General features: G+C 41.8%; 1 protein-coding gene across 2 annotated transcripts in view; it reads right to left on the bottom strand.

Annotated features, from left to right (window-relative positions):
• SCAPER (S-phase cyclin A associated protein in the ER) overlaps positions 1-23,911 on the bottom strand; it is a 173,799-nt gene extending 149,888 nt beyond the window's left edge. For both annotated transcript variants that reach the window (XM_075273805.1, XM_075273806.1), the window contains exons 1-4: positions 23,856-23,911; positions 16,249-16,366; positions 7,972-8,039; positions 4,815-5,012 (exon numbers count right to left, since the gene is read on the bottom strand). In XM_075273805.1, coding sequence (XP_075129906.1) covers positions 4,815-5,012; positions 7,972-8,039; positions 16,249-16,366; positions 23,856-23,858 — 387 coding nt within the window. In that variant the 5' untranslated portion in view covers positions 23,859-23,911. The remainder of the gene's footprint in view (positions 1-4,814; positions 5,013-7,971; positions 8,040-16,248; positions 16,367-23,855) is intronic.
• Between the last annotated feature and the right edge of the window lie 272 nt (positions 23,912-24,183).

Raw genomic sequence — 24,183 nt, 5'->3', positions numbered from 1 at the left:
TTTGCAGGTTTTTAAAGAAGCAGTCTGATAAAAAAAAGTCATCCCTCTATGCATCTCTCAGCTAAATGTCTATCAGAGTTAGCATTTTTTTTTAAGTATACTGCACTTATTTTATTCACCTGTAGTGTCGCAATATGTCTGCTTTGATCACACACCATCTTTATTTTTAGATTTCTTTTTCTTATGGCTCTGCTATCAACCGAATTATGCTTCTGCACAGCAACACATGGACTGCTAGAGGCAGTACCATCTCTGCCTGCTGTAGGACAATATAATTATATTCTCCTAAAAATCTAAGAGACGATAAGTAGATAGCCAGGCATGCTGAACTGTCATCTTATAATAACTGTGTGGTAAAAGCATGTCTAATCATCTGCAGTAACTGTGATAGGAATTTCTGTCCTCCCTGTGGAGAGCTTCTATGGTACAGTCCATGCAGCTACATCAAACAGAAAAGGTGGAGGCTAAGATGGTGACTCCCTTTAAGAAAAACAAAATATATGTAGTTCTCAGGGAGTCGCCTAGAGATCACATAGTCCAACTGAAGAGAAAGATCCCATGGATTTTCAGATAGAAATAAATAACTAAGAAGATAATATTAAAGAAATACACACATTGGGAAAATACTTACATATACTGGAGTGATTCTTTAATAAGTGTTTAAAACTATACTGAAGATGTACATAGCATGGAGATTTTTTTTTCTCTCCCTATCAGTATGTCTTTGGAGCGTGGGAGGAAACCCACGCAAACACGGGTGGAACTTACAAACTCCTTGCAGACGTTGTCCTTGGCAGGATTCGAACACAGGACCACAGTGCTGCAAAGCTGCAATGCTGACCACTAAGCCACCGAGTTGTCCGATTTTTGACCAATACATAGTCAATACCGTACTACCTCGCTCTTTCTGCTAGGAGATCATCCAGAATACTTATATTGAACATTACTTTTCTTCAATGATGGTTATCATAGACTCCCAATTAGTCCTAATCTGTAATAGCAGGGCTCCATCTGCTTGTAAATAAGAGATCATCTCCCATACATATACCTCATTGAAGAACTGTTCTGTTCACCTTATCAGGTTGATCAGACTTCATGCCTTGAGAGCTGTAACACAAGCCATGTTTTCCGAACAAGGGAATACAAACAGGACAAGCAGCAGCAGGGGGCTCCGTCACTCATGCATATCTCTCTCCGGACATCTCACCCACCGCTGGACAAAAGTGTCTCTCAGGATTCTCCCTCCCCCATCCCGGATCACCACAGCTAGATATCCAGCTTAAGTTACCAATTAGTTTACCAATTGGCTGCAACAGATTCGATTGGTTTGTAATTAATTCTAGTCACTGGCGCGCACGGCAGGACTGTTGGCGCCATCTCTTTGTCCTGATGACACTCTATACCAGGACGCCAGGACCCCAGGGCCCTGCACATCAATACAGCTCTCTTATTCACCTACAATGCTTCTCGCTGCAGATAAAACTCCGGTGCTGAAACAGTGGAAATTGCTCTATCTATAGGATACGGCAGGGCAGGGACCTGAGAACAGGCAGACAAAGGTCCAAGTGGCCTTGTCTCTGAAGGTCAAATTGGATTTGTTAAACTATACAAAACACATCACATAGATGCAATGACAGACAGCAAAACTACTCTGCTCAGAATATAATATATTATACCAAAGTGCAATGAAGAAGAACAGTACAGCATTAAATATAAAGCAATGCAATGCAAAAATGTATAGTAAGGAACAGTCCTAGATAAAAGTGAGATATCAACCTAGTCAGAACTCCCACTAAAATCCTAATCAAAGAAATTGTGAAAATTTGTATCTCATGCAGAACTTGTAAAATGAGAAATTTCACAGTAACAATCACAATCCAAAAAAGATTCAAGGGGGAGGAGTGTAAGTGATACTGACTAGATCTTGTTTAGTCACTGAAGAGGAAGACGATGCACTAAAACTACAATGGTGCCACCTACAGCTAAACACAGGAGTCGCAGCAAATGAAAATTGGTTCCAACCGTCTTCAGACCCGTGATACACTAATTTTTTTTTGACACCTCTCTTACATTTACAGCTGGTGGCCACATGTCGTATTCTGCACTACTGACATGTAAAATATGGCTTCAGTTTAACCTGAGCATTAGAAAAACGCCAATGTAGATAAGTGTAAGAGTCCTGTCAGCAAATTTCTCAAATTTACAATAATCCTTTAAGGGTGACTTGGGGGAAGGGTCAACAAATTTAGAGTTACACATTACACCCCAATTATACTATTATTATCCCACTGATATTATAAATGTGAAAGTTTGTGTGTTTGTTCCCCAATTACGCAAAAACGGCTGAACGGATTTAAATGAAATTCGGCACACAGATAGATTGTAACCTCGATTAACATATAGGCTTTTTATCCCGGTAAATAACATGGCTTCATGACTGTTATGAATTTATGTTCACATAATATATTACACTGCTCTTATGTCAGCTTCTGAGAAAGCCAGGGCTGATATCTCCAGTGTAAACGCACACTAACCCTCAGTGTTCAAATATTTGCACATTATCTGATCTGCTTCAGTCACTGCTGACACAATGACATGGGAAAACACCTTTAATCCAAATTGGCAGTTGAAAGGAGAAGTCCTTGAAAGGAGTTTTTATGTTCTCACTGTGTTTTCATGAGTTTCTTCCACACATTCCAAAGATATATTGGTGGGAATTTACTTTGTGAGCCTTATATGGGACAGTGACCAACAGACTGTAAAGCTTTGCAAATATGATAGCGCTATACAAGTAAACTAAATAACAGGAGACAAAAAGAGCTGAAACACAAATTATACTGTATAGCTGTAACATTTTTGTTTAGGAGGTATTCCCGAGAACATAACAATATTTCAGTATGTAGACAATTAAAGGGGCTCATTGGGAAAAGTCATTTTTAGCTAAGCACATCCTTGCAGAGCCTTTAGAAAGGCTATTTCACACCTACGTTCTGTATGTAAATTGCCTCAGGTTTTTTTTATAATAAGTCCGTTTTTAGTCATATGCTAATTAGCCTTCTCTGTACACCCTGGAAGTGTCTATGTGCACCCTCTATTCTCTATGAGAGCAGAGAGGCTGTTGTGCTGATGAATCTCTCTGCTCTCATAGCAGACACAGATACTTCGAGGTGCATGGAGGAGGCTAATTAGCATATGAAAACAGACTTATTCAAACACTACTGAGGCAATTTACATACAAAAGTTATGTGTGGAATAGCCTTTCTAAAGGATATGCATGTATGTGCTTAGCTAAAAATGACTTTTCCCAATGATAGAGCCCCTTTAAAATTTAAACATTTTTGTAACGATAAGTACTTAAAAATATAGCAGAATTTTAAAGAATTCCTCTAGGCATATTAGTGGTGACCATGTATGCAGGAACTTTCTATGGTTTGGCACTGGTCAGAAACCAGCCACGATTTAAAGGGGTTGTCCCATAACCAGAATCCTATCTATACTGCTTGTTAATGTGGATTTAAGACTTTTCCTAAATACACTGCTTCAGCAAAACTGCTTTGTTTGTCCATTATCTTAATTTATTCACTTCATTGTTGACACCTTGTTTCTATGGCCCTTGGGATTATCTGCTCAAATGTCAAGTGAGGTAGCTGCCTGCTCTCAGGGGGGAGGGAGGAGGGGCTAACTGCACGGGAGCGAGCCTGTGTCTGTAGCTGTTCCTGTGTGTGTCCTGTTACCTAGCTTCCTGCTCTCAGATAAAGGAGGGGGGAAATGAGTGCTGCTTTCTTATATAAAGCAGTCTAAATCCTAGTGGGCTAAAGGACCTGGTCCCTCTGCTCACTAGGATTTAGCTTCCTTATATAGAGCAGGCTAAAAGCTAGTGGACAGAAGGACCTAGTCCCTTAGCCTACTAGGATTTAGCCAACTCTATATAGAACAAGCTAAATCCAAGTGTTATAGGACCTTTGATGACATCACAGGCCCTTCAGTCGTCCCATAGGATCAAGCTATGTGGTGGGCGGAGATACACGCTAATTTGGGGGCGGAGCTAAACTGGAGGTAGTCGGACAGTATGGCTTTGCATATGAAACCCCGCCCACCAATTGACGTCGAAAACCAGGAAGGAAGAAGTCTTTGCAGCAGCGAAGACTGGTGAGTAAGGGACATGGGAATACCCCTTTAATTACTGTGGCCAGGTTCTTATCTAATGCATGTAGTATTCCTGCTTGATAATCTGTCCGTAATAAGAAAATCTTGGCTGAGTGTCTGACAGCTCCTGCATTCATGGTGGTATTCACTGGAATCCGGTCAACACAAAAGACTATCACCACTAAGATGCTTAGAAAAATCTATAAAACTGTCTACAAATCTAAATATGGTTATGTTTGTGGGAAATCTCCTTTAATTTTTGTCACGTTAAATTATATTACATAACCCATAAATGTGGATTTGTTTGTCTGCAGTATTGGATGGGTACATGATAAAATGTTTGATTTGCAGAAACTCCTGGATCAATTCTCTCTTTAGCAGTCCGAGAATACAACTGAATACTACTGATAATACTACTAGAGGAGGATTCCTCTCCAAATTCAGGTTTGGTGCATTCTGCAGCAAAAAACTGAAGCAGAGCCTCAAAATGAGCTGCAAATTCAGCTTAAGGGAAATCTGTACCTCTGTACTGCCCTGACAGTAGCTAACCTTTTAAAGAAATCGCCACAAAACTACATTTTGATGGAAACCGTAAAAAACATCTTTGAGAAGGTAAGAACAACTTCATAACACAATTTTGTAGGCATATATTAATGTTTATATAATACCTTGCATTCGACAACACTCTGGTCTGATTCACAAGTTACATAGATTTCATCCACAGCTCTCCGGAGATTGTCAAAGAGAAAAGCCCAATACCGAGCCCGAAGATCCACCTTTCTAGGAAGCCTAGTCTTGGATGGGCTTTTGTCTTGATTTTTGTCATTTGTAGAATTAACACTCAACTTGCAGTGCAAGGAGCTATTCTGTGAAGCAAAAAATATGACAACATGTAATAAAAGCTGCTGCTCAGGAATAACATGTGACAATAGACATAAGCTTGAAGAAATAATACAGCCATACACAGAAGATTTCAAAAACATTGGCCTTCATTTCAACTTGTAAACCCCTTAAGACAACTAGAGTGTTCTGATCCTTAATAACCATATACTTTTAGACATTTTGCCTGTATGGTGCTTTAACTGCCCGTGCAATTTTATTTGTAGGCTACCTGAATGATATGTGTGTCGCTTTTTTGGGACACATAGGATCTTTTATATAGGAATATTCTAAGGTATTATGTCTCACTGTATGTTTTATCTACTGTATAAATTAATGCACGTCCTTCTGAGAAATCTAGATGTATATTAAAATTAAAATATAATAAGATATATATACTTATACTAAAATATAAAGCAGTCATGTGTCAATCTGACAAACAAAACTGTTCAGACCAAATTACATGTAAACGTAAATGGAAGTATTAAAGGGATCTGGATATACTGGAAAGGACTAGGTTCTAGTTCACAAAAACGTCAACACTTGAGGGTCAGTGGCTTTTCTTGAGGAGATCCTGCTGGGTTGGGGACTCTTAAAGGTAATATTGGGGGAAGGGGGGAGTATAAAAGAATTAAAAAAATAAATAAATAAATAAATAGGACAAAGAAATCTGTCTGTCAGTAACCTGTGTCACGTCAACCAACCATACATTATGTATACATTTCCATGTATACTTTCTCCACAATTTCCTAATTTTTTATGATATAAATTGTATTGTTTCTAAGTATCGATATTACATTGGAAAAAATGTAACATGTTGTTCAGCATGAAGTGTAGAACTACAGATACTAAACCCTAGCAATGATGCTTTTTCACATGTGCTCACTGCTATTTTCAGCTTAAACAAGGAATAAGATGCAAAACTGAGTTTCCACTAAACCTAGATTCACTATTACCATTTTTATTGCACAAATGATCACATAAACAGACAGAATAAAGTAAAATATGGCCAAGGTCAGGTTATGTGCCATTATTAACAATTCAATTTCTACAAAAATGTGAATTTTTCTACAGGGAAAGAATTACCAAGAAAACCCCCCCACATCTCACAAAGTCAACATTTCCTAAAAAGATTGAGGAATAAACTTCTGTTGTGTTGATTTATCCACTTTGGATTAATGAATGTAAAATAAACGTGCTTATCTTGAGCAGCCATGAAATATCATAAACAGTCCTCTCATTTCAATTAATCTTTCTAGCCTGAGATTATGGGTCTATCAACAACCCCAAGAACTCCCAGCGTCGGCTTCCTGCTGTAAGGATGAGTGATGAGCTCACTAATGCACCGCTAAGTAAAGCTGGGGCCTTGTTATGCCAGCGCAGCAAATAACTTCTGCCTGCAGTCCCTGCCTTGTCTTCACTTCACTTTAAACGTGATTTAACCCTTCCACAGACAGCTTAGATACAGAATATCACTGAAAATGTATCGTTTAAAGAAAATATAAAAGTAATTATTTTAAATAATAATAATGAATTTTGAGGTTATGACATGGTACTACATTGTTAATATTCATAAGATCTACATTAGATAAATAAGAAAGTCTTTAAAGGGGTTATCCAGTTTCCAAAAATTATCTGCAAATACATTCACATCAGTACTAAATTATCCCTGTTCCCTTGTGCAGCCTTTGCTTGGTTTTATTTTACTTGCTGCCCCTTGTATCATTGTTATTTACATGCAGAGAATCTGTGAAGAAACTACATGTCCATTGATGCATCAGCCTGCTCTCACTCTCTGTGTTTGATGCTCAGAGGGGGGGAGGGAACTTGCAAACAAAACATGACAGCAGCATGTGACCTCAGATGTGGGAGTGATTTATTTACCTGTGAATTCATTAGAGGGAAGAATGGAGAAGTGAGGGGTACACAGAGTGTGAGGCAAGGCAGATGAATCACGTGTGGTAGTTTGTCCACAGATTCACTGCATGTAAATAACATGGATACAAGGAGCAGCAAGTAAAATAAAGCAAAGTAAAGAATGAACAAGGGAAAAGTCAGTACTTAGCACTACTGTGGATGTATCGGCACATAATTTTTGGAAGCTGGATGGCGTCTTTAAGCGTTTTTTTGTTGCAAATTTTGCTGTGGTATTTTTGAGCCAAAGCCAAGAGTGGGTTAAGCAGAAGGTAGAAGTATAACTACTTCCTATATAATTCTCATTCCTTTTGTAGCCATTCATGGTTTTGGCTCAAAAAAGTAGCAATATCTGCAACAAAAAAGCTGCATTTCTGCAATGTGGGGCCTAAGCCGAATGGCACTTATAGACTTAGTGATTGATAAGGATAAGTCGCCAATATCAGATTGGTGGGGGTCTGACACCAGTACCTCTACCAATAAGCTGTTTGCTCCAGCCATTATATGGAGAACAGAGGAGGAAGCATATAACTCTGTTGTCCATGTAGAGTCTGTGCCAAGTTAATGAAGTTCAGCTTCTACTCTAAACATACCTTTATGGTGAAAAACTGATGAAGTGATAATAATAAGAGGTAATAATCTTTTTTCTGAAACGGTCGCCAAGTGCACTCAAGGTGGAGCATCGTTTAGAATTGCTGGTCAATGACAACCCTTTGGCTGTGATCAACATTTTAGTATAATATCTTGTCACTTTAACTATAACAAAGCAGTATGTTAGTACATTAATAACATAATGTTATTAATGGTAATACTGATAATCATATCATAATCAAAACATTTCACAGGGGCCCTCTCATGTGGCCCTTCATGTTAATGGAGGATGGCTACACACGTATGGCCACTTTTCCACTGTACCACACTGTATAAACAGAAGGAAGAAGGGGTCTGAGTGATTCTTCGAGGACCTTATGTGACCTATGGGTTGTCTGCCGTAACACCAACGATCAAGATAGCAAACAGTGTGAAAATTACCGGTTTGGGAGGTTTGTGCACTCCGTGCGTTCCTCTCTTAGGTTTCCCACACGGCCACTTGGCTTTTCCTGTGAAACAAACAGAAAGCATCAGAGATGTTAAGTAGTTTCCACAAAAAACATTGGTAAACTAAGACTTAGTACGTCTCACATTTAGCACAGGGATACCTAAATTTCAATACTCAATTACCTACATCATGTTTATATAAGTGCCCAAAGACTATTCTCCACATAGACAGAATATTTTTCTTAGGTCTGCCTGCTTGTGCCAGGGCATGTCTACCTATTATGAGGCTCAGTGGCCATTGAGAACTGCAAGATGTCAGGGTTCTTTGCAAGTATATATAATGGCATAGAAAGATTACCAAACCTTATTAAAAATATACTTGCCATAAAAACCTCTGTTTAAAGATCAGCTCTTCCTGACAATACCTCCCCTTTAATCTCCGCAGCACTTTCAGTACTGGAGTCCTAGGTTCGACTCCAACCAAGGAGATCACAAGCAAGTGTACATGTTTATATGTCTCTCTGCTGTCTCTAATATCATGTCCTCGCTCTATCTGAAACTAAATCTCTCTAAGACTGAACTACTACTGTTTCCACCATCTAACAGATCTGTCCCTGATATATCCATTGCAGTCTCAGGCCTTACTATAACTCCTAGGCAGCATGCCCGCTGCCTTGGGGTCATATTTGACGCAGACCTTTCCTTCACCCCTCATATTGAATCACTCGCACGTTCATGTCACCTCCACCTCAAAAACATCTCCAGAATACGCCCTTTCCTTACCAGAGATACACTAAAGACACTTATTGTCTCTCTGATTCATTCTCGCCTTGACTACTGTAACTCCTTACTAATCGGTCTTCCCCTTACTAAACTCTCCCCTCTACAACCTATTCTGAATGCAGCAGCCAGGCTCATCTATCAGGCTAGACGCTACAGCGATGCCTCCGGTCTGTGCCAGTCACTACATTGGCTGCCTATTCATTATAGAATAAAATATAAAGTTATTACTCTCATCCACAAGGCTCTCCATAATGCCGCACCTCCATACATTTCTTCCCTCATCTCTGTCTACCGCCCAACCCGTGCTCTCCGCTCACTCAATGACCTAATACTTACATCCTCTATTATCAGAACCTCCCACGCTCATATACAAGACTTCTCCCGAGCTGCACCACTTCTCTGGAATGCTCTACCCCGGACAATAAGATTAACTCCCAACTTCTACAGTTTCAAACGCAAACTAAAGACGCATCTTTTCAGACAAGCCGATCACAATTCCTAATGCACAAAATTGTCTGAACACTGTATAAGCAATGCCGCCGCTGCTACCTCTTGTGTCACCCCCTCTACCTCATAGATTGTAAGCTCTTTTGAGCAGGGCCCTCAGTCCCATTGTGTGAAATGACGTTCTTTATTATGTATGTCTGTATCTGAACCCTATAAATTGTACAGTGCTGCGGAATATGTTGGCGCTATATAAATAAAATGTATTATTATTATTATATGTTCTCCCATATTTGAGTGAATTTCAAACACTAAAGAGATATACTATTAAGGAATAAATTAAGGAAATAAAAAATGGCTGCCATTAGTGACATATAGTTAATAAAACTGCTTTTTACATATGGAAAACCATAATAGTTAGTCGACGTACTAACATTTTAACTCCAAACGTAAATGAGCTATACAAAACATAAAGTACATCAGTAAACTTTGTGCTTGCAATATACACTCACCGGCCACTTTATTAGGTACACCTGTCCAACTGCTCGTTAACACTTAATTTCTAATCAGCCAATCACATGGCGGCAACTCAGTGCATTTAGGCATGTAGACATGGTCAAGACAATCTCCTGCAGTTCAAACCGAGCATCAGTATGGGGAAGAAAGGTGATTTGAGTGCCTTTGAACGTGGCATGGTTGTTGGTGCCAGAAGGGCTGGTCTGAGTATTTCAGAAACTGCTGATCTACTGGGATTTTCACGCACAGCCATCTCTAGGGTTTACAGAGAATGGTCCGAAAAAGAAAAAACATCCAGTGAGCAGCAGTTCTGTGGGCGGAAATGCGTTGTTGATGCCAGAGGTCAGAGGAGAATGGCCAGACTGGTCGAGCTGATAGAAAGGCAACAGTGACTCAAATAGCCACCCGTTACAACCAAGGTAGCCAGAAGAGCATCTCTGAACGCACAGTACGTCGAACTTTGAGGCAGATGGGCTACAGCAGCAGAAGACCACACCGGGTGCCACTCCTTTCAGCTAAGAACAGGAAACTGAGGCTACAATTTGCACAAGCTGATCGAAATTGGACAATTGAAGATTGGAAAAACGTTGCCTGGTCTGATGAGTCTCGATTTCTGCTGCGACATTCGGATGGTAGGGTCAGAATTTGGCGTCAACAACATGAAAGCATGGATCCATCCTGCCTTGTATCAACGGTTCAGGCTGCTGGTGGTGGTGTCATGGTGTGGGGAATATTTTCTTGGCACTCTTTGGGCCCCTTGATACCAATTGAGCATCGTTGCAATGCCAAAGCCTACCTGAGTATTGTTGCTGACCATGTCCATCCCTTTATGACCACAATGTACCCAACATCTGATGGCTACTTTCAGCAGGATAATGCGCCATGTCATAAAGCTGGAATCATCTCAGACTGGTTTCTTGAACATGACAATGAGTTCACTGTACTCCAATGGCCTCCACAGTCACCAGATCTCAATCCAATAGAGCATCTTTGGGATGTGGTGGAACGGGAGATTCGCATCATGGATGTGCAGCCGACAAATCTGCGGCAACTGTGTGATGCCATCATGTCAATATGGACCAAAATCTCTGAGGAATGCTTCCAGCACCTTGTTGAATCTATGCCACGAAGAATTGAGGCAGTTCTGAAGGCAAAAGGGGGTCCAACTCGTTACTAGCATGGTGTACCTAATAAAGTGGCCGGTGAGTGTATATTAAGTGTTAAAAAGCTATCTGGAATAAAATCATGAAGAATGATTACGACACAATCTAGTGCTCTACATAACCCTGTCCCATAGAACAAACACTGAGCTCCAAGCAAGCAGCGGCCATGTGATGGTTTATTCATGGCTGTACAGTGCAAAGGATATCGATTGCCCAGAGATGTATCCCATTTTGTGCATTGATTTTGTATTCTCTTCCCGTGTAACCTGACCACTGACAGCCCCTTGGAAGGAGATGTATTTCCCATAATCAATATGTGACCCAGATGCAGGGCACTTCCAGGGCTGGCTGAGGTAACAGCACAAAGCACAAGAGGAATCCTAGCATGTTATTTTCCATTATCATAAACCCCCTCTCTCTCTGATCATTGCATTTATATTTTAATATAGCTAAGCTGCGCAGTAATATTTCACAGAAAATATGTAACAGGGAAGGTGGGGGATTCTCAAAAATGTATTGTGTCCTCTAAATATAGGAAAACAAAGTACCTGTGAATGTAATTTGTATTCCACAAACCCTGCTGCAATTATTATTATAATTTTATATGAGTGATTGCATTGGATAATGTTAAAGGGGTTGTCCCATCATAATGGTCCTATCTATACTGCTAGGTTATGGGGATTTAAGACTTTTCCTAAATGCATTGCTTTATCAAAACTGCTTTTTTTTGGCCGCTATCTTAATTTATTCACTTTATTGTTTACACTCCGTTTCTATGGCGCTTGGGATTATCTGCTCATTTGTCAAGTGATGTAGCTGCCTGCTCTCAGGGGGAGAGGGAGGGGCTAGGAGCAGCTCTGAGCTGTTTGAGAAGCTCCGCTACTTAAATGACACAGATAGGAGAGGTGAGAGCTCCGGGATTTCTGAGCTCTTATCAGTCGGTTTAGTTGAATTTGGCTGATAAGGGCTGAGATAGGGAGTCCGATACCTCTGTATGTAATGGAAACTGACTCAAATCCAGCTCTGCTACATCAGCTACACACTGTGGTAATTCATTTACAACCAATCCCATGCAAGTGAAACCTCGCCCACCTATGTCCCGAGAGAAGCAGGAAGTGCCTGCAGGTTAGTGAACAAGCGTCATGGGAATACCCTTTAATATATTGTGGTTCCAATGTACAAATAATGTTGTATGACATTATGCCCAAATTCACTCATTCCATAGACATCAGTGGTTCAACAAGGTTACAGTTGCTGCACATTCAAAATTCAAGTATACATTTAGGTGATTAGATATATATAATATGTATATACAGCCATGGCCGTAAGTATTGACAACCCTGAAATTTTTTATACACATATTTACTTTCTTTGTGGGTATTGGAGCAACATGCTTTGTTTCAAGCAAGCGATGCTCATTTAAAGGGATTCTATCATTAGAATCCCATATTTTACTACTAACATACTACCAATATTTTACTACCAACACGTAGGAAAAGCCTTAAGAAAGGCTATTCTTCTCCTACCTTTAGAAGTCTTCTCTGCGCCAACATTCAGTAGATATTCCCGGTTTTCTTCAGTATGCAAATGAGTTCTCTCGCAGCACTGGGGGCGTCCCCTGTGCTGCTTGAAACCTCTCCAGCGCTGCCTCATCTTCTTCTGGCATGCCTCTCCGCCGTGTCCTCTACGATGTCTTCTTCCGGCAATTCTGCCGATGACAGTCAGCTCTGCTATCGGGTTTCTGGCAGAGCTGACTGCGCCTGTCTGCAACCATTTTCTTGTGGCCGCTTACACGAGCGTACTGCAGTACTCCGCAGCGCGGAGAAGACATCTAAAGGTAGGTGAAGAATAGCCTTTCTTAAGGCTATTCCTACGTGTTAGTTATAAAATATGGGATTCTAATGATAGAAGCCCTTTAAACTTCCCTGTAACAGGTGTGGGCATTATAAAACTCACAACTGAAACAAGATAAAAAGGAGAGAAGTTGACTCAATCTTTGCATTATGTGTCTGTGCTACACTAAGCATGGAGAGCAGGAAGAGAAGAGAAATGTCTGAGCACTTGGTAACCAAAATTTTGGAAAAATATTAATAATCTCAAAGCTTCAAGTCCATATCCAGAGATCCTGATGATCCTTTGTCCATAGTGCGCAACATAATCAAGAAGTTTACTACCCATGGAACTGTAGTTAATCTCCCTGGACGTGGATGGAAGAGAAAAATTTATGAAAATTTGCAACACAGGATAATCCGGATGGTGGATAAACAGCTCCACTTAAGTTCCAAGGAAATTCAATCTATCCTACAGGCTCATGGTGCATCAGTGTCAGCACCAAATATCTGTCGACATTTGAATGAAATGGATTGCTATGGCAGGAGACCCAAGAGGACCCCACTGCTGACACATACATGAAAAAGCTAGGCTGCAGTTGGCCAAAATGTATGTGAGTAAGCAAAAATCCTTCAGGGAAAATGTCTTCTGCACGGATGAGACCAAGACAGAGTTTTTGGTAAAGCACATCATTCTACTGTTTATCAAAAATGGAATGAGGCCCACAAAGTAAAGAACACAGCACAAACAGTCAATTATGGTGGAAGTGTGGTGGAGATGTTTTGCTGCCTCTGGTATTGGGTGCCTTGACTGTGTGAAAGTCATCATGAAAGCTGAAGATTACCAAAGGATTTTGGGTGTCAATGTAGGGCCCAGGATCAGAAAGCTGAGTTTGCATTCTAGGTCATGGGTTTTCCAGCAGGACAATGATCCCAAACATATTTTAAAAAGTACCCAGAAATGGGTGGAAACAAAGCTCTGGAGTGTTCTGAAGTGGCCAGCAATGAGTCCAGATCTAAATCCCATTGAACACTTGTGGAGAGATCTCAAAACTCCTGTTGGCGGAAGGCACCTTCAAATATGAGAGACCTGGAGAAGTTTGCAAAAGAAGATGGGTCCTAAATTCCAGTTGAGAGGTGTAAGAAGCTTGCTCATGGTTATAGGAAGTGATTGATTTCAGTTAGTTTTTTTTCCAAAGTGTGTGCAACCAAATAGTAAATTGATGGTGCCAGTAATTTTGTGTGGCTCATTTTTGGAGTGAGACCATCATCATTTTATAGACAATTGTCTTGGTTATCTCATACATAGAGTTGATTTACAACTATTTAGCACATGATTAGTTATATAGATTCTTGTTATGTAACTGCATTGTTACTGTTTTGTTCCTGGTGGAGGAAAAATCTTTTTCTTCTTGTATACTACAAAATACAACCTGTTCTCAAATTCCCTAATAACTCAGTGTGTTATAAGGTTAATTTCCAAGCGAAAAGTCACCTGTTCAAATGAAGAATCAGCCATGAAGATGATTTGCCGAGAAAAAATAAACAGCATCACCTAGCTCATCGACAGCGGTCTCTCAGTCAAGAAAATTGCTAAACTGCATCATTTGAGACCCATAACAGCTGGAAGAGTACAAAATTATGTCCGTCCATTCAAAAGTTAAGAGGTGGGTCCAGGCAAAATATTGGACTCAACAAGTTGGCTCAACACAAGGTCTAGTAGTCCTGGCACGACAAATATGGCAGTGGTTACAAACGTCGATGCAAGCACTATGCGACGTACGTTACACAAATTTGGAATGGTGGCAAGAAAAAAGCTGAAGAAGCCTCGGCTTCAATATTGCCATAAGAAGTGCCGGCTCCAGTTTGCCAAAAAGTATTAAAGGTAGACAGTAGAGGATTGAAAATGGGTGATTTGGAGATAAAGTTAATAGAATGGGCTCTGATGGATGCAAATGGACGTTAAAGAAACAAGGGAAAACGGGGCAAGCGGATCGAGAAATTGAAGGAATTGTCAAGTTTGGCGGTGAAAACCTGATGATATGGGGTTGCCTCGCAGCCAAAAGCATTGAATACTTGACCTAGTATCCTACAAGACATGTTACTTCGTACAGGTCAACAACACGAAGCATACACTCCAGCAAGTCAACGTCCAGATTAGTGAAGAAATGGTTCAATGACAATGAAGTAGAGGTGCAAGATTGGTCCCCACAGTCCCCAGACTTCAACCCAATCGAACACTTTTGGGTAGAGTTGAATAAAAAGCTGTATGCACACCCAAGTAAGTTGACCAGTATGCAACAACACTGGAAACATGTAGAAGGGATCTGAGATCAGCTTTCAGTTGAGACATGTTTGCTAGAGATGGGCGAGTACTGTTCGGATCAGCCGATCCGAACAGCACGCACCATAGAAATGAATGGATGCACCTGGTACTTCCGCTTTGACGGCCGCTGGCCGCTTAACCCCCCGCGTGCCGGCTACGTCCATTCATTTCTATGCGAGCGTGCTGTTCGGATCAGCTGATGCGAACAGTACTCGCTCATCTCTAATGTTTGCATCTGATCAAAAACATGTCCAGAAGGATTAACGCAGTGTTGAAAGTCAAAGGTGGAATTATAAAATACTAACAAAATGGGGCAACACGGTGGCTCAGTGGTTAGCACTGCAGCCTTGCAGCACTGGAGTCCTGGGTTCGAATTCTGCCAGGAACAACATCTGCAAGGAGTTTGTATGTTCTCCCCATGTTTGCGTGGATTTCCTCCCATACTACAAAGACATACTGATAGGAAAAAAAGGAGTACATTGTGAGCCCTATATGGAGCTCACAATCTACATTTAAAAAAAAAAAAAAATACTAACAAAATATTAATTATGCAGTTACATGACAAGAATCTGCATAACTAGGGGGGCCACACGGTGGCTCAGTGGTTAGCACTGCAGCCTTGCAGCGCTGGAGTCCTGGTGTTCAAATCCCGCCAAGGGCAAAACACCATCTGCAAGGAATTTGTATGTTCTCCCCGTGTTTGCATGGATTTCCATCCCATATTTCAAAGACATACTGATAGGGAAAAATGTACATTGTGAGCTCTATGTGGGGCTCACAATCTACATTTAAAAAAAAAAAAAAAAACTGCATAACTAATCATATGCTAAACAGATACAAGTCAAATTCATGTACGAGATAGCCAAGATGATTGTCTATAAAATGATAGACTCATGGTCGAAGCTGTAGTGGATGGTGAGTTATGGAGAATGAAAGCTCAAGAGAGTCAAAAGTTCAGATCATTAGTTCTCTTTTGCTTCTCGTATACAGAATATGTCTAGATTCTCTTTAAAGGGTTATCCCATTAAAGGCATAGCTACAGGATAGAACATAAATGTCTCACAGATGGTTCTGGAATCCCACCAATGGGATTCGCACATGGATGGGTGGCGCACAAGTACATGGATTTCTCCACACTTTTATACTCATCACACTAGTACACCCATCAGTCTCTCAATGGGTTCCCCAAATTGTACAATTTTGTAAATACCTTCATTTTCTTTGCTCTCCAAGGGGACACTCCAGGCTATCAGGTTTCTAGCAGTACGCCCTTCTTCAGCTACAATCTTGCGAACCTTGTCATGACTGTTAGATCTTTGAAAGGAAGCCTAAAAAAAATTGGACAAAAACAGCAAATTTGTAAGTGTTCTATATAGAAAGAGTTAGGCATACAATACTATGGATAATAAGGGGGCAACACGGTGGCTCAGTGATTAGCACTGCCGCCTTGCAGTGCTTACGTCCAGGGTTCAAATCCTGCAAGGAACAACATCTGCAAGGTGTTTGTATGTTCTCCAAGTGTTTGCATGGATTTCCTCCCATTCTACAAATACATACTAAAAAAAAAAAAAATAGAAAAAAAAAAGTACATTGTGATCCCTATATGGGGTCCACAATCTACATTTAGAAAAAAAAATACCATGGATAATAAAACAAGTGTGCTGTGTAACACTAGGAGACCTCATAAAGCGACTGATTGTATCCAAGAGCATTATTGTACTAACAAGAATAGATATTTGTCTATTATGTCCCAAGTGGAAACAAATAACCATGGAACTCCATAGCAAAACTTACATGCCTGTATACTGTATAGTCAGTGCACATAAGAGTAATATTAATTATAGTCACTATCAGGGATGGTCAACCAGACAAAATTATCTACTGAGTCCAGTCTCAGGGATTCCATTGTAAATTCTGCTGTTACCACTGCACAAACAGGTTTACCAATAAGGATTAAGGGTATAATTCAGACAGTGTATTTGAATGTAGTTAAAACCGCATTATAAATGATTTTTGTGTTGTCTTCAACGGGGTATTTGATTTTACAGGTGTATTATATAAAAAGATGTGTTTCAGCTGTAAAAATATGGCAAAAGGTGATCAAGAACACCACAGGGAGGGTGGTATCACATCCCTATAGGCATTTAATGCTGCAATAAGAAATCACTTTGATCGCAGTTATTACTTCTGGATCTCTGCTGTGCAATACAGTAGAGACTTAGCAGTTCAGGCACCATGCTGCACTGTGAGGTTATAGTACTTCAAAGAGAGTTAAATCACCATGATGTATTATTGTGCCATGGCACCTGCAGGTGTTAACCCCTTAAATACAACATTCAATCAAGATTGAGGTATTTAAAGGATTTTACAAATCAGTGCCCCCCATGATCACCCCTGCTACAACTTCAGGGGGCAAAGCTACTTCTACAGCAGCCAGAGGTCGGAGCATTATTTAAAAGGGTTGTTTAGGGTTGTTTGCTGCAGCTGGACCTGGACGAGAGGACTCCAACCTGGGGTCATGTGATCGGAACCAGCCCAAATCACCCAGTTGCTTTACCGCTCTCCCTCCCTCTTCTCCTGTCTAAGTAACAATATGTAAGATGCACCGAGCAACTGGAAGTAGTCCGTTGGAGAAACCCAAGGGGAATCCCTTTGATTGGGTATACTCCTATTGCAGTGGTCGGATGGAAGGTCAGCAGCAGTTACCTCCACTAACCCCTGGGAGGTTAGTGTGGAAATAGTATATAGTGACCACAGCAGCAAATTTTTCCGATTACAGATAAGTTGTGCCAAAAAGTACTGCACTAGATCCAACTTGTAGGAAATTGCGCTTTATTAGAAACACACAGAAAACTTGTGTGTTAAAGGGGTTGTCCGATCACAAGGATCCTATCTATACTGCTTGTTAATGTGGATGTAAGACTTTTCCTAAATACACTGCTTCAGCAAAACTGCTTTGTTTGTCCACTATATTACTTTATTCAATTCATTGTTGACACAGCCCTTGACTTATCTGCTCAAAAGTCAAGTGATGTATCTGCCTGCTCTCAGGGGGGAGGGAGGAGGGGCTAAGTGCATGGGAGCGAGCCTGTGTTTCTAGCTATTCCTGAGTCTACACCACGTGACCTAACTCCCTGCTCTCAGATAGGGGAGAGGAGCTGCTTTCATTTCTGAACTCGTCTTCTGTTCTCCCAGTTATCAGACTAGCTAATTCAATTGTGTTCATTATGGCAGAGACAGGCAGTCTCTGTATGTAACACAGAATGGAGTTGCTGCTGCCTGTACTTCATAGTCCAATATGGGTGGGCGGAGCTACACACAAATTTGGGGGCGGAGCTAAGCGGCAGGTTGCATGTGAAACCCCGCCCACCAAATGACGCAAGAAACCAGGAAGAAAGAAGATTTTACAGCAGTGAAGACTGGTGAGTATGCGACGTGGGAATACCCCTTTAAGTTTTCGGTGTGTTTCTAATAAAGCGTGATTTCCTACAAGTCGTATCTAGCGCAATACTTTTTGGCACAACTTATCCATAATCGGAAAAAGTTGCTGCTGTGGTCGCCATATACTATCCAATCCTGTTTGCACAGGTAATTAATTACCTGTACTATGAGGGCTGGCAGACTATAGTAAAGGAATTAATTACCTGTGCAAACAGGAGAGGATAGAGGGGGTAAAGCAACTGGGTCATGTGGGCTGGTTCCAATCCAATGACCATAGGTCAGAACCAATCCAGAACCCAAAGATCTAGCTGCAACAATGGCCCGAACCAGGTGTTCTTTTCAAGAACATGGACAACCCCTTTAACCTGTAATAATAATAACCATAATAAGACAAAAATAACCTGCCAAAAGTAATGATTCTTTTTGTCATCACGCCTAACAAAGTAATGACTATTCATCAAAAGTCATAAATACCATAAAATGGCACCAATAAATTGTACAGCTTCTTCCGCAAAGAAAATAAGGCCTCAACTAACTAAATTATGATGTTCTGACAATTGACTTTTTCCCAAAATTGATTTTTATTCCGCAAAATTAGCAAAGCATAAGAAAACATAAAGTATCACTGTAATCCCACCAACCTATATTATTAAGATATAACATGCAACTTCTGCTGTGAATGAGAAAAAAAATAGTAAAATGTTAAAAGATTTTATTATTATTATTAATTATTATTATCGTTAATTTATTTTTTTAATCTCCCCCTTCCAAAAGTTAGTAAATAGGTTGTAAGCACACCAAAATGTTGTAATTAAAAAATGTATCTTATCCAGCAAAAAAAAAAAAACCTCATTGGGGCATGGGCAAAGGCCCAAAGGGACAGTGTGTCTGCTATACTGTGTATAGCATTCGGCCAATCAACGCTGGTTCTGCAGCAGGCTTGTCCTTGCTAGGAGCTGGCAGCTTGGTGTTACGAGGAAGCTGAATTTTTTTCATAGGAATGCATTGACCAGCGCTGATTGGCCAGTGTACAGCATTCGGCCAATTAACGCTGGTTCTGCCAGAGGCTCGTCTGTGAGGAGGCGGAGTCTAAGATCGGACCACAGCAGTCTCCTTTGTGGTCCTATCTTAGACTCCGCCTCCTCACAGACAAGCCTCCGGCAGAACCAGCGTTGATTGGCTGAATGCTGTACACTGGCCAATCAACGCTGGTCAATGCATTCCTATGACAAAAAAGTCAGCTGCCTCGTAACAGCAAGCTGCCAGATCTCCTGACTAGCAAGGACGAGCCTGCTGCAGAACCAACGTTGATTTGCCACAGATTTGTCTTTGCTAGTTGGGAGAGCTGGCAGCTTGCTGTTACGAGCGAGCTTACTTTTTATCAGCGCAACTGCAAGTGCTGTGCAGTTAAAGTGCACGGACCCCATAGACTATAATGGGGTCCGTGCGCTTTAACTGCACAGTGCTCCACCTAAACACTCTCCTCCTGCTATTCGTGGACTTGGTGACTCTCCTTTAGTCGAATAGTGGTTTCCCCTGCAACGAGCATTTTTTCCCATAGACTATAATGGGATTCGATATTCGATCGAGTAGTCGAATATTGAGGCTCTACTTGAAACGAATATCGAATATTTCACTGTTCGCTCATCTCTACTCCTTACACAGCAGGAGGAAGGAAAACTGGAAAGCAGAGACTCTCATGAGGGTATTTGGCCTATGGTCCAGACTAGGTCAAGGGGTCACTAGGAAAAAGAGGTGAACTTTAGTGATCAAATAGATGAGGGTCCACTACCAAAAGATTTAGGGTGGTGAGTTAACATACCAGGTCACCTCCTAACAGAGGGTTTCTTGACTATAAATGTCATAAATTGTCAGTTCCTGGGTCCAGTGGTTCTAGCCTGAACGCAGCTGCTGAGGTGTGCAGCAATGGAATATTAACCAGATCAAACTTTCTTACAAAGACTGGAGACAGGACAGTTCCAATCCATTCTGAAATTAGCCATTTCCCAGCCTGTTAAAGACTTGGAAGGGGGGACGGGTGGAGAGGGGGAATTCTGACAGGAGGTTTAGCGCAAAATAGTTCAGGCAAAAAAATCATTTAAAAAAAAAAATGTCTGTTAGTACTATTAATGGGTTAATAAGTGCAACCAAATACCTTTAGCAGAGTTTTGAGTGATTTCTGGGCTTTTGCATTTGTTTACATCCCTAACTTCCTGTGGGTTCTTTCCTAAAGTTCCATGATGCCTCACTTCTACTCCCTCTCTCTTTGACCCCTTCCCTTTCTCACACACTCCCCTCCCTGTTTCTCTAGCTAGCCCTCCCACTACATCATCAACAGCCATTTTTAGACTCTCACTCATTAGATTTCTCACACACTCTCCCATAAACAGATACTGAGCCGGCAAACTCAGCTGGGAGAGAATGACGGTTAGCCTCTCGTATACACGCTGAATGTGAGCAATCTGTGCTGGGAGAGAATGCCAGCTACTGCGCAAGCACAGTTCATGCGCAATTGTGCTAGCCAGCATTTCCCCAGCCTTACCTATCATGCCGGCAAGGGTGGTCCTTCATGGAACTGGACCTGACGTCACAGCTCCAGGTCAGTCCAGAAAGGAGAGGAAGACTGGTAAGTATAGTGTGCGGCCTCCCAGCACGGCGGTTTTTATCGCAAAGTGGGCATGGAATTCACTAGCTATGATTAAGGGGGCGCTAACCCCCGAAACGCGTAAGCGATTCATTTAAATCACGTTTTGTGTTTTTTCCGTCTTACACTGGATGTTTTGTGGACTATCTGTTTTTAAAGAAATGTCTAAATAAAATTTGAAGATTTTTTAAGACTTCGGAGTGCTGCAAGCTCATCTCTTCTTGTTGCTACGTCTTGATATGGAATTCACTAGAATCCCATAGCCACTTTTCCTGTACTGTAAAAACGCCGCGATTTTTTGCGCTGTGTTTCCATCCTGTGGGGCCCGGCCTTAGGCTTAGGCCCCATGTTGTGGAAACGCAGCCTCTTTTGTTGCAGATTTTGCTGTGGTTTTTTGAGCCAAAGCCAACAATGGCTACACAGGTAATGGGAAATATACAAGAAGTTCTTATACTTCTCCCTACTGCTCAACTTTTTCCTTCTGCTCTCCCTTCTCCACTCCTGGTTTTGGCTCAAAAAACCGCAACAAAATCTGCAGCAAAAGAAGCTGTGTTTCCACAACGTGGGGCCTCAGCCTTAAAGAGGAAATTTCATCTCCTCAGACGTCAGCGGTATCATATAACAGTAGAAAGCTGACAGTGTGCTGAATTCATTGCACTGTCAGGTTTGCTGGTACATGCCCCGATGCCAGAGATATTGGTGCCACTAAATTTGACATCTCTGGGCTGAGAGGAATGCCCCCCTGACTCTAGTACTCTTATATAGTCTTGTACTGTCAGAGGGGCATTCCTCACCATTCATCTGACAGTGGAGAGATGGTGCTGAAACTAACTTCAGTGGGACGCATACTGTGAAAGATGCCAGTATGCTGAATTCAGGACACTGTCACTTTTCTTTTTGTAGATTTTATTAAAGATTTTCAGAGAATGAAAAATACAGCAACAGGGAACATCTTGGACAGACTAGTAATAAGTCATCTAAAAAGGTAAAAAAAACAATGTAAGATAAGAACAAGTAAGACCTGGTTCACATCTGCGTTAGGTATTCCGTTCGGGGAGTACGCTTAGGGACACCCCGAATGGAATACTGAGTGCATTGACAAGCAGAGAGCAATGAAAGCACACGGACCCCATAGACTCTAATGGGGTCCGTGTGTTTTCCGCGCAGTGTCTGCACGAGTCATGTGGAGAGGAAAGTAGTTCATGAAGTACTTTTCTCTCCACATGTTCTCTGCAGACACCACATGGAAAACACACGGATCCCATTATATTTACCAAACACCATAAAAGCAAAAACCATAAGAAAATGGTAAATTGTTTTCCAATTCCACTCTCTTCTGAATTTTTTCTATTTTCCCAGTACATGCCACAGAAAATTAAATGGCACTATTATGAAGTACAAATAGTCTTGCAAAAATTAAGTCCTCATAAAGCTCTGTGAACAGAAAAATAAAAAGTTGTGCTTTTTGGAAGGTGTGGGGTAAAGAACAAACAAAATGTTGCAGTGAAAAAGGGTTAAATAATGGGTTCTCCAATCTATCCGCTTATTTCCTTCAGAGTTTAGTAAGGGCCCGTTCACACGGGCACAGAGGGGGCGGATTATGGTGTGGAATCCACGTCATAATCCGCCCCCTCACAATGGTGGTCTATGGAGACTGCTAGCATTTTTTATTCCACTAGTGTCATGTTGCCGCTAGTGGAAAAAAGAAGCGAGCTTCCCTTTCTTCAGGTGTAGTCCGTGGCTCGTTGAGCCGCGGCGTCCGCAATCTCCGGAGTCGGCCTATTCATTTGAGCTGACTCCGGAGGGGGAAACCGCGACAGCCGTGGCAGGCGGGTTTTGACCCGATAGTGACGCGGCTCCCCGCGTCACTCTCGGTGCCAAAATCCGCCCCACGTGTGAACTAAGCCTTAATGACAAAACTAAGGCTCCGTTCACACAGGGGACGGGACCGCATATTTTGGTCCTGATTTTTGAACATCTATTGGTAGGGGGAGGATTCAGCACCAAAATCCACCCTGTCTTGCCCCGTGTGAACGAGCCCTAAGGGTTCCAGGTTGGTTCTAAACCTGCGTCAAGTGATCGGAACAAGCACCCCACTCAGTCGCTCCGCTTCCTACCTCCAGTCCTGTTTTCACCCACTAGTTACCTATATCTTTGCGGCTGGCTACATGCATCATTATAATGGTAAACCCATCCCCAGAAGGAAGTGATAACAAATTGCCTAGAGAACCCCTTTAATATCTGGTCACTCATTCTGGTAGAGCCTTCAGGGAAGGATCCCTCTCTGTGCCTGGCACTGCAGCTCAGTCTCATCACAAGTTATACTGGCATTGTTCCCATGAAGTGGTAGGGGGACCTAGATTCTGCTGACCAGTGAGTGGACCCCAACACAGATAGCCTGATAGATGATTTTTCACCTTCCCTGGAATAATTGAAAAATAAAATTTTAGCCTGGACAACCCCTTTAATACCAGAAAGGGATTCTCCTAGGCCTGGCCAACATGTAGTCTACCGACTTCCATCCAAAGGTGATCAGATACAGAAGCAGCAGATGCCTATTGAGGAAACATGTACAGGTAAGGAAGCACAAGATGCTCTGTTTACAACAAGACAACCCTGCACAGAGAGCACCAACATGGCTAACACAGGGGCTGGCACGAGTCCACCGGGGCCCCTTCATGCAAGAAACAGGCGGGGGGCACCTGTCGCATCATTACATACACAGCCCTTACCATCCGGCCGCCGTAGCGTTCCCTCCGCCCTCCAGTGTCACCGGCAACTGACCGGAAAGGCGGGAAGCGCAGGCGCCGGACTCAGGGGGCGTGGCCTTTCGATTCCAAAAGTCAGGGCCGTAAAGAGGAAGCGCCTATGTGATTGGCTGAACAGTAAACGAATTGGCCCCTCTTGTCCAATCACATGCTAGAAATCTTCACTCGTGAGTTGTTTGTGAGTGCCATGGTAACAGCGTTCACTGCCGGAAGGCCTTAACAGGTGACTTGTAGTGTGACAGACACTTTGCTTGGGTGACGTCACTTGCACAGGTGATCCAAGGCGCGTCAG

This window comes from Leptodactylus fuscus, chromosome 5 (assembly GCF_031893055.1).
Source record: "Leptodactylus fuscus isolate aLepFus1 chromosome 5, aLepFus1.hap2, whole genome shotgun sequence".
Taxonomy (NCBI): domain Eukaryota; kingdom Metazoa; phylum Chordata; class Amphibia; order Anura; family Leptodactylidae; genus Leptodactylus; species Leptodactylus fuscus.
The sequence above is the reverse complement of the archived record's forward strand: the minus strand, read 5'-3'. Positions and strand labels throughout refer to the sequence as shown.